At 46.2% G+C, this 10,166-nt stretch overlaps 2 protein-coding genes across 2 annotated transcripts; both read right to left on the bottom strand.

The window, feature by feature from the left end:
- Positions 1–856: 856 nt before the first annotated feature.
- On the bottom strand, positions 857–4,759 carry LOC129729030 (uncharacterized). The gene has a single exon (XM_055687507.1). It carries the CDS (start codon positions 4,757–4,759, stop codon positions 857–859), a length of 3,903 nt encoding a protein of 1,300 aa, XP_055543482.1.
- Positions 4,760–5,294: 535 nt separating this feature from the next.
- LOC129729029 (uncharacterized) lies at positions 5,295–5,801 on the bottom strand. The gene has a single exon (XM_055687506.1). The coding sequence runs from the start codon at positions 5,799–5,801 to the stop codon at positions 5,295–5,297; it is 507 nt and encodes a 168-aa protein (XP_055543481.1).
- Positions 5,802–10,166: the final 4,365 nt, after the last annotated feature.

Genomic DNA, 10,166 nt, shown 5'->3' with positions numbered 1-10,166 from the left:
TGCATAGAAAGATGGTCATATGACCCGCTACGAATTCCCAATAGTCTCATGTCTTATTTTTTGTGTGTTTCCGAATAAATGGACTGGGGCGTTATGCCCCGAGGGGGCGTTTTATACATATTTACCCTACCGATGGATTTTCTTTCACTTTGAACTCGACCGCATATATGCATGCACAAACTACTTAATTTAGACTTAACACATACTTAAATTTATTCGTTTTGGCTTACTCTAACAGAAAATACGTTAACAGTTAAAACTGACATACATTTTCGACCGATGCGGGAGTGTTGGGTGACTGTGTGCCAGTGTATCGAATCGTATCCAATTAGCAACTAGCTCAAGATGATCGTGGCTCGCATGCTACGAGCGTATATCATTTGATTATGCACCCGGTAACTCGTAGTGAGTGTTAATCGTGCCCTTGAGTGCCGATAGCAATTCGTTGCTTGCCGAAGATGATTTGATAACGGATGGACATTGGGATGTGCAGGCGGAGAACTCGTCGATCGAACATCCTGGCGCCCGCAGAAATAACCATTTCTGGAACTTAGACCCTGTTGCTCTACGTTGGTTATCCTGTCGCTATTGAATCCATCCTAGTCGTGACGAAGAAGTCTGTCTTGAAGTCGTGTAGCATGAACTCTTCCAAAGTACGGCTCATGGACATGAAAAGAAATTTTAGACCCGGTAGAGGGTTTCATACAATAAAAGTTAATAAACAGGTCCTCACCTGGACCCTGTCGGTTAAGGGCCTTGTATTCAATTTTTCCATCTGTGTTCGAGGCTGAAGCGTATGCAAATATTCAATGTGCCAGCGTTTCCAAATTTTCTGCAGCATTTTTTGGACCTGCTGTCACATATGTAGACGATTGAACGCAATACTTTTATAATTTGAATCAGGAACAGCTTTCAGTGCCGTCCCCACTAGAAAGTGACCCGGCGTTAGTGTCTGCAAGTCCGATGGGTCGTCCGTTAGTTGGATAAGTGGACGCGAGATTAGGCAACACTCGATCTGTGCTAGGAGCGTTTGCATGTCGTCGTACGCCAGTTTATGCTCACCCAAGACGCGTACAAAATGTTTTTGAGCTGAACGTATGGCAGCTTCCCACAAGCCACCGAAATGTGAGCCTCTTGGTGGATTAAAGTGCCATCGAACACCGTTGCTGGAACACTCATCAGCCATGCTTTGCTTGAACTCATTAGATCGCATTAGACGTCGTAGGTCATTGGCGGCACCTACGAAGTTTTTTCCGTTGTCGGTATGAACATCTGAACATAAACCCCGACGAGAGACAAAGCGACGAAAAGCCTGCATGAATTTTACCGTGCTCAAGTCTGCCACTAACTCCAAGTGCACCGCTTTGGTAGCGAAACAGATGAATACTGCTACGTAGGCTTTAGGAGGAGAATCGCGACGATGGCGAGGCTTGAGATAGATCGGTCCCCAAAAATCAATCCCGACTATGGAGAATGGCCTGGATGCTATTACTCTCGCAGAAGGTAACTCCGCCATGAATTGCTCGACCAACTTTGGTTTTGCCCGAAAGCACACAATGCACGTTTGTACTATTTGACGAGCTAAACTGCGGCCACCCAAAATCCAGAATCGCAACCGAATGGTGTTGGTAAGTAATTGAACAGCTGCGTGAAGAAGGCGTTCATGATAGCTGCGTACAACAAGTTTTAAGAATAGGTGCGAATGTGGCAGTAAAATTTGATGCTGCGAATCGTATGACTGCGCGGACCGACTAAGGCGACCGCCGATGCGAATGACATCACCTTTTCCGAGATGTGGGTTGAACCAGCGAAGACGAGATGATGTGGATATTACTCCATTTTTATGTAGTGTTCTCCATTCCTCTGGAAAGGCGGCCTGCTGCACACATCGAATGAGAGCAAATTCAGCACCTTGCAGCTCACTTAACGTAAGTGGTTCAAACATTTTACGTTCAGCTCTTGGAGTTCGTAAGAAGGTGAAAAGTCGTCTCCAATACGCTGTCGTTCGCACCAAGCGGCTATAACTGGAGAAAAGAGCGATATACTCGTCGATAAATGAAGAATCTGGTTGTGATGTAGCTATATGAGCAGTCTTTCGAACTTCCCTCGAACATTCGGGATTGGATTGTGTCTCCAACGGCGAAGTGGGCCAGAATTTCGATGATTGTCGAAGCCATGTGGGTCCTTCCCACCAGACCTTACAGGAAGCTCGTTCGTCTGCAGGAAGCCCTCTGGATATGATGTCTGCAGGATTTTCTACCCCAGGAACGAAATGCCACTCACAATTTTGAGTTAAGCGCTGGATTGTAGCCACTCTGTTTGCTACAAACGTAGTCCATGTTAACGGTCTTGCCTGAAGCCAACTCAGTACTGTTGTTGAATCAACCCAGAAGTGAATTCTAGCATCAATACGAAGTGAATCGGACACCTTGCCATATAACTCGGCTGCCAAACGAGCACCGCAAAGCTCGAGGCGAGGGATGCTTATTTGCTTTGGAGGAGCAACCTTGGAACGCGAAGTGAGTAACGCAGTTTTCGTTTGTCCCGACGAATTCGTTGATTTGACGTAAACGCAGGTTCCATATGCTGTCTCGGAAGCATCCGAGAAAAAATGAAGCTCGATTGCAGTAGTGTTCGAGAGAATGACGAACCGGTTGATTCGCAGATCATTGAGGCTTGGTAATTTGGATACGTACGCAAACCAACGCTGCTTCATTGTTTCAGGTAACTCTTGATCCCAATCGTAGGGTGTGTCGTTGCTGTTCTTAAGACCCCACAACGCCTGCATGAAAACCTTCGCTATCAACACGACCGGACCGACTAGGCCCAAGGGATCGAAAAATTTGGCGATAGAAGAGAGTGTGTACCGTTTGGTAACTGCAGATTCTCGGTCGATCGTTATGTTCGGGATGACATACTTTAGCCGATCAGTTTGAGGCTCCCAATGTAAGCCCAACGTTTTTATTGACTGATCCTTATCGAAGTCCACTAGATCCTTGATCGCACGGTTTTCCTCTGGAACGTCTTGAAGAGAAGCTGGAACATTGCTTGCCCATTTTCGTAACTCCATGCCTGCCGAGTTGAACATTGCTTCCATTTGTTTACGTAACTCAATTGCTTCGTTGACCGTTTTTGCACCAGTGAAAAGGTCATCGACATAAAAGTCTTTGCACGCCACCTCTGCTGCCAAAGGATAGTGGCACTTTTCATCCGTTGCCAGCTGCGAAATAACTCGAGTCGCCAAGTATGGTCCCGAAGCGGTACCGTAGGTAACCGTTTTGAGCTCGTATACACCAATAGGTTCGTCCGGAGTCGATCGCCAGAAGATCCTTTGCAGATGTGTGTCTCCTGGGTGTAGACGAATCTGCCGATACATCTTGGTAATGTCGGCGATAAGCATTATTGGGTGTAAACGAGACCGAATGATTATGGACCTCAAATCCTGTTGCACGGTGGGCCCTACAAGCATGACGTCATTTAGAGACCGGCCTGTTGCGCTCTTACAGGAGGCATCAAATACGACGCGAACCTTCGTCGTACTGCTCTCCGCTCGAATCACTGGATTATGAGGAAGGAAGAAGGGTTGAGAGAAGGCGTTGTTTTCATCGATTCTCTCAATGTGGCCAAGCTGAAAATACTCGTCCATGAATTTTCTATACTTCGTCGCTAAACCGGGATCACGACCTAGACGATTTTCGATAAGTCGATAGTGATGTAGGGCGGAACGCCTATTATCACCCAAATTGTCCAATAGATCTCTTTTTAGTGGTAATCGTACAACATAGCGACCGTCAGAGTCCCGAGTGACGTTTTCGGAGAAAATTTTCTCACAGAGTGCCTCTTCTGGAGAGTACGCTGTAGTTGGTTCGTCTTCAATTGCCCAAAAACGTTCCATATCGTTATGCAGATCCGCCGTACTTGCAACGTTACAAACAAACGCACTTCGAGGAGCGCCTTCGCTTACTTTTCCGGACACGATCCATCCGAAAACCGAATTAACAAGCGTAGGCAGAGTATCTCCGAGTGAAATTCGACCTGAAGCCTTGAATAGGTCAAAAAACACTTCTGCTCCGAGTACTACATCGATGGAGCCGGGATCATAAAAGGATGGATCGGCTAACTGTATTCTCGTTGGAAGGGACCATGAAGTCACATCAACTGACATGGACGGTAAATCCACAGTGACTTTTGGGAGAACGAGTAGTTCGATTGCGGTGGCGAAATCCGTTATACGTGATTTTATTGTGGAACGGATCTTATGCAGAACTCGCGTAGAGGATTGTCCAATACCCGCAATTGCAATGCTAACCCTTTCGCGGTGAATGCTCATGCGTTGGGTTGCCCTTTCCGTGATGAAACTGCACTCGCTTCCTGAGTCCAATAACGCTCGAACTGGATATTCACCTCCGCTGCCGTCGACTAGTAGAATAACAGCTGTAGCTAGAAGAATTTTGTTTCTAGATGCCTCTTGGATACTACTGTTCGTTGTACCAGGCTGTACCGCAGACGCTGATGACACATGCTCTTCGTTACGTTGGCTAGATGGATTACGCGGACGAGACAGTGAACCAGTAGTGTGTGAAACATTGCCTTGAAATGATTGTTGGCTTGTACTGGTACAAATTAACGTGTGATGATGACCCCGACAATTACGGCAAGTGCTTTCCGACGAACAATTTCGTGCCATATGGCCCTGTCGCAAACAGTTTCTACAGAGTTGTTTGCTGCGAACTATGTTTTCCTTTGCTTCGATAGGCATCTTCAGGAATCTTTCACATTGATATAAAGAATGTGGACCAGAACAAGCAAGACACCCCCTTGGACCCTTTTGTATCGCGCCATGATTTCCTGCTCGCAACCCACTATATTTTTTCGGAAACGAAGTTTGTGACTGGGGTTCTGATTTGCTAACGACCGACTGCAGGACATTAACTCGAGCTTGAATTCAGTCAACTGGTGAAATTTGGTGCTTTTGTTTGCTTCCGAGTGTTCCTCCCAATCCCGCTTGGTAACTGGGTCCAGACGCGCGCTGAGCAGATGAATTAGTAATGCGTCCCAATGCTCGGTATGTTCCCCCAATTGCTTTAAAATTCTAACGTTAGCCTCAAAGCGTTCAATTAATGAGTGTAATTCAGTGGCAGACTCGCGTTTCATGCAGGGGAATTCAAGAAGCGATTGGATATAAATACGCTGGAGGCGTCGCGGATTCGAAAAATGATCCATCAACATTTTCCATGCGACTGGGTACTGATCGTTGCATATAGGTATTGTTTGAATTAATTTAAGAGCCTCACCTAGGCGAACGAAGAGCGTAAATAATAAAATTTCTGGATTGTCGTTAGGTGCGTTGAGGTGTGCACAAGAGACACAAACAAATCATGGAAGTTGAGCCAGCTCTCAAACTCTCCACTGAAAATGGGTAACTTAATATCGGGTAATTTGACCTGCGGCGCTTGGTGCGATGGCTCTTGAGATCGGGGTTGATTTACTTGTGAGTTGGTTGGCGACCGGTTATGAAACATCAGCATACCCTTCGCGCGGTAGTAAGCCTTTTCCACCTCAGTTCGCTCTTTCAGCAAATTTTCCTGTTCTTCTTCGTCGTTCACTAGCAGCCCCAACTCGGCTTGGACTTTATTGAACTTCATCCAGAGGGCGTTGAGGTTCTCCAATCGTACGGGAATTTCGACAGCATCTCGCTCCTCTTCAAAGTTAGTGACGAAGCTCGTGATAGTGAAAAATGAAGTGATGACGCTGCGCTTGCTGATCTTGAATCCACGAAGCTTCCGTTCCAACGTTGACATCATTGCGAGTAATCTAGAAACGACAAACCGCGTAGACCGGACGAAACAAATATAAAAAATAGGAAAACTAATCACCTGCTAAAGGCAAGTGTATTGCCTTGAATAATTAAAATCAGCTTCGTTGGTCCAGAAATCCGTCGAGAATCGGCGCAGTACTGCACTGCTTGATGTCACACAACGTTGATCACAATAGCGTAAAATCTCTCCTTGTTACAAATAGTCGATCTTCCAAACGCAATAACGATGCCGAATTGATGAAATAATGTCGATGAGGCGTTCTGAATGCTTTGTATGATACGTTTTTAATAGCAAAGTCAATGACGATCCCGCTCAATGCATATGCGATAGAAAAGCAATGGCGTCCATAAGCTTTGTGTTGCACTATTGCAATGGCGAATTCTTCATGATAAGCCGAATGGCGCAAAGCAGCGTCGCTCAGATTTAGATAGATGGAATTTTCGACATCTATCCGGCTCGAAGGACCATGTTTCGAACTCGGGAGAACAGTAACGATCTTGCTTCTTGCTGTGCCTTAAATTTTAATCCAGTGCCCGTGGGCCCCGTGGCTCTCGTCACGCTGAATTTGTCGTGCACGGAGGGATTTACCAATGGATTTTCTTTTACTTTGAACTCGACCGCAAATATGCATGCACAAACTACTTTATTTAGACTTAACACATACTTAAATTTATTCGTTTTGGCTTACTCTAACAGAAAATACGTTAACAGTTAAAACCGAGATACATTTTCGACCGATGCGGGAGTGTTGGGTGACTGGGCTGAGTGCCAGTGTATCGAACCGTATCCAATTAGCAACTAACTCAAGATGATCGTGGCTCGCATGTAGTCAGCCTATACACCAGAGAGACGCCGAGACACTCACCGTTAAAGCAACTGTCAACATCAAAACGGGCGAGTTGTATAATTTTGCATTGCCGTTATCCGTTTTGATGTTGACAGTTGCTTTAACGGTGAGTGTCTCGGCGTCTCTCTGGTGTATAGGCTGACTACTCGCATGCTACGAGCGTATATCATTTGATTATGCATCCGATAACTCGTAGTGAGTGTTAATCGTGCCCTTGAGTGCCGATAGCAATTCGTTGCTAGCCGAAGATGATTTGATAACGGATCGACATTGAGATGTGCAGGAGGAGAACTCGTCGATATCGAACAGAGAGAATTCTTCATCTACTCCAAACAAGAACGACGGGTCATTCCGAGTCGAACAACCAAGCGCATCGGTTGTGTTTATCGGTCGTCTCGATATATTCGCAAAAAGTAATCGAACAAAAGGCATCGCTTGCCCGGTCCCGGTCTAACGAGTGCTGTGAGTGCAAAATAATTCCGCTTTGAAGGTCATCCGCTATTGTTTGCTTTGTTGCTGCGTAGCTGAACCGCCGCTGCTGAACCGATCGTTTCGGTGTTTAGCTGTGTTGAAGACAACCAGAGCTACAAACAAAGAAGAAAGTGTAAATCCGCACAGCTGCCGGCTGCCGGCTGCTGCACCCAACGATTACGCGACCACATTGTCGAAGACAACTGGAGCATCGCTCGAAATCAAGAAAAGGTACGTGTTTCTTGTCGGTGTTAGGGCGCTAGCCTTAGCACAATGGAAGTCGATCCTCCGACACCGAGCCCTCCTGACCCTGTCCCTCCTGCTCCTTCCCCCGCTGTTCACTCTTCAGTTCCCCCTCGTGCCAGGCTCTACCTTGACGAAACAGCAGGTTCACGTTTCGTTGTATATTTCCGGCCAAAAGCATGACCTGAGTCGAAATCCCTGAACATATTACAAATTTCGAAAGACCTGACGTCACGCTTCAAGGCCGTGACTGAAATAATCCAGGTCAGACCAAACAAGCTCCGTGTTGTGGTCAATGACCTGAAACAGGCCAACGATATAGCTTGTTTCGAGCTCTTTACTCGGGAGTATCGCGTATACATACCGGCCCGAGACGTGGAGATCGACGGCGTCGTGACCGATCCGAGTTTGTCCGTCGAGTGCCTTTTGAAGGATGCTGTAGGCTGCTTTAAAAACAGCAGCCTTCCTGAGGTTAAGGTATTAGAGGTTAAACAACTGCGATCTGTGTCGCTCGTCGGCGACAAAAAAGTATACACTCCGTCAGACTCGTTTCGTGTCACGTTCGCCGGGTCTGCATTGCCGAGCCACGTCTTGATCCACCGGGTTCGTCTTCCTGTGCGCTTATTTGTACCCCGTTTAATGAACTGCACCAATTGCAAGCAGTTAGGTCACACAGTCGCCTACTGTTGCAATAAGGCACGGTGCGGTAAGTGTGGAGAGAACCATGCCGACGATTCCTGTAGTGCGAATGCTGAAAAATGTATCCACTGCGGGGAGAATCAGCATGAGCTCTCCACATGCGCGGTGTACATGCAGCGCAAGGATAAATTGAAACGATCTCTCAAAGAGCGTTCAAAGCGTTCTTACGCTGATATGCTCAAGAAGACCACGACACCATAACAGCGAACCCCTTTGATCTGTTGTCTTCAGATGAAACCGACTCTGACGAACCACTAGAGGGAACTTCTTTTGCCAATCTTGGGGAGTCTAGAAAGAGGAAAAATTTTTCCTCCCCTAAGCTTCCCAGAAAAGGTCCTAAGATTTCCCAAAGTGGAAAGAACAGTACAACCAAAACTAAAGGTGCTGCGGAAAAACCGAAGCAAACCCCTCCTGGGCTTGGCAATTTAAAGTCTCAGAAGGAGTTCCCAGCACTTCCAGGAACATCTAAAACCCCAGTTGCTCCTTTTGCACATCCAGTTGACAAAACAAATGCTGAATTGGTGAATTTTTCTAATATTGTGGACTGGATTTTCGAAAATTTCAATATACCTGATCCAATTAAAAACTTTCTTACAGCGCTCCTCCCAACAGTTAGATCATTTTTGAAGCAGTTGACTGCCCAATGGCCCCTCCTTGCAGCGATTGTATCCTTCGATGCCTAATTCAACTGCGTATATGAAGGATTCTATCTCTGTCTTACAGTGGAATTGTAGAAGTATTTTACCAAAAATTGATTCGTTTAAAGTTTTGATAAATAAAAACAAATGCGATGCATTTTCCCTTTGTGAAACTTGGCTTACTTCAAATATTGATCTCAACTTCCATGATTTTAATATTATTCGCCTTGATCGAGACACCCCATATGGAGGAGTACTTTTAGGGATTAAAAAGTGCTATTCTTTCTATCGTATTCACCTCCCCTCGATTCCAGGCATCGAAGTTGTCGCATGTCAAATGACAATACAAGGTAAAGAGCTTTGTATTGCCTCAATATATATTCCTCCCAGAGCACAGGTTGGGCAACGGCTGCTCTTTGATTTAATAGAACTTCTTCCCTCACCACGTTTGATTTTGGGAGACTTCAACTCTCATGGCGTGGCTTGGGGTTCCCCTTACAATGATAACCGCTCCTCTTTAATCTATAACCTTTGCGATGACTTCGACATGACTATTTTAAACAACGGCGAAATGACACGTATCCCGAAACCTCCAGCGCGCCCAAGCGCTTTGGATCTATCCTTATGTTCGACGTCGCTACGGTTGGATTGCACATGGAAGGTAATCCTCGATCCTCACGGTAGCGACCATTTGCCTATTCTTATTTCAATTAATAACGGGTCAACTCGCATGCGACCAGTTGACATTCCGTATGACCTCACACGGAATGTCGATTGGAAGTTATACGAGAAAATGATTTCAAAAGCGGTCGATTCGATTCAACATCATCCACCACTTGAAGAATACAACCTCCTCGCGGGCTTGATTCTCGACGCCGCGTTGCAAGCCCAAACGAAGAAATATCCCGGCGTAACGATTGAAGAACGGCCTCCCACTCCGTGGTGGGACCAAGAGTGCTCCGATGTCTACACGCAAAGATCCGACGCGTTTTTGGCCTACCAGAAGGGAGGTATACCTGGCGACTATTTACGGTATTCGGAGCTTGATACCAAGCTTAAAAGCTTGGCTAAAGCAAAGAAACGCGGATATTGGCGTCGGTTCGTGAACGAGACGTCGAGGGAGACATCGATGAGCACTCTTTGGAACACAGCCCGAAGAATGCGGAACCGCGTAACGGTCAACGAAAGCGAGGAGTCTTCAAATAGGTGGATATTTGATTTTGCCAGGAAAGTATGTCCGGACTCTGTTCCTGAGCAAAATATTGTTCATGATGCGTCTCCGGGCCACGACGCGATAGAATCACCTTTTACGATGGCAGAATTTTCAGTTGCCCTCCTGTCCCTGAGGCAAGTGAAGGTGATCGCCATCCAAAAACCAGGGAAACCAGCTTCTGATCACAACTCTTATAGGCCGATTGCAATGCTATCCTGTATCCGGAAATTGATGGA

The sequence above is a fragment of the Wyeomyia smithii genome, chromosome 3 (assembly GCF_029784165.1).
Source record: "Wyeomyia smithii strain HCP4-BCI-WySm-NY-G18 chromosome 3, ASM2978416v1, whole genome shotgun sequence".
Lineage (NCBI taxonomy): Eukaryota > Metazoa > Arthropoda > Insecta > Diptera > Culicidae > Wyeomyia > Wyeomyia smithii.
Note: the sequence above shows the minus strand (reverse complement) of the source record. Positions and strands in the feature narration are given on the sequence as shown.

Coding starts and splice junctions, on each gene's coding strand:
- LOC129729029 (XM_055687506.1), bottom strand. CDS start 5,801: ATGTCAACGTTGGAACGGAAGCTTCGTGGATTCAAGATCAGCAAGCGC.
- LOC129729030 (XM_055687507.1), bottom strand. CDS start 4,759: ATGCCTATCGAAGCAAAGGAAAACATAGTTCGCAGCAAACAACTCTGT.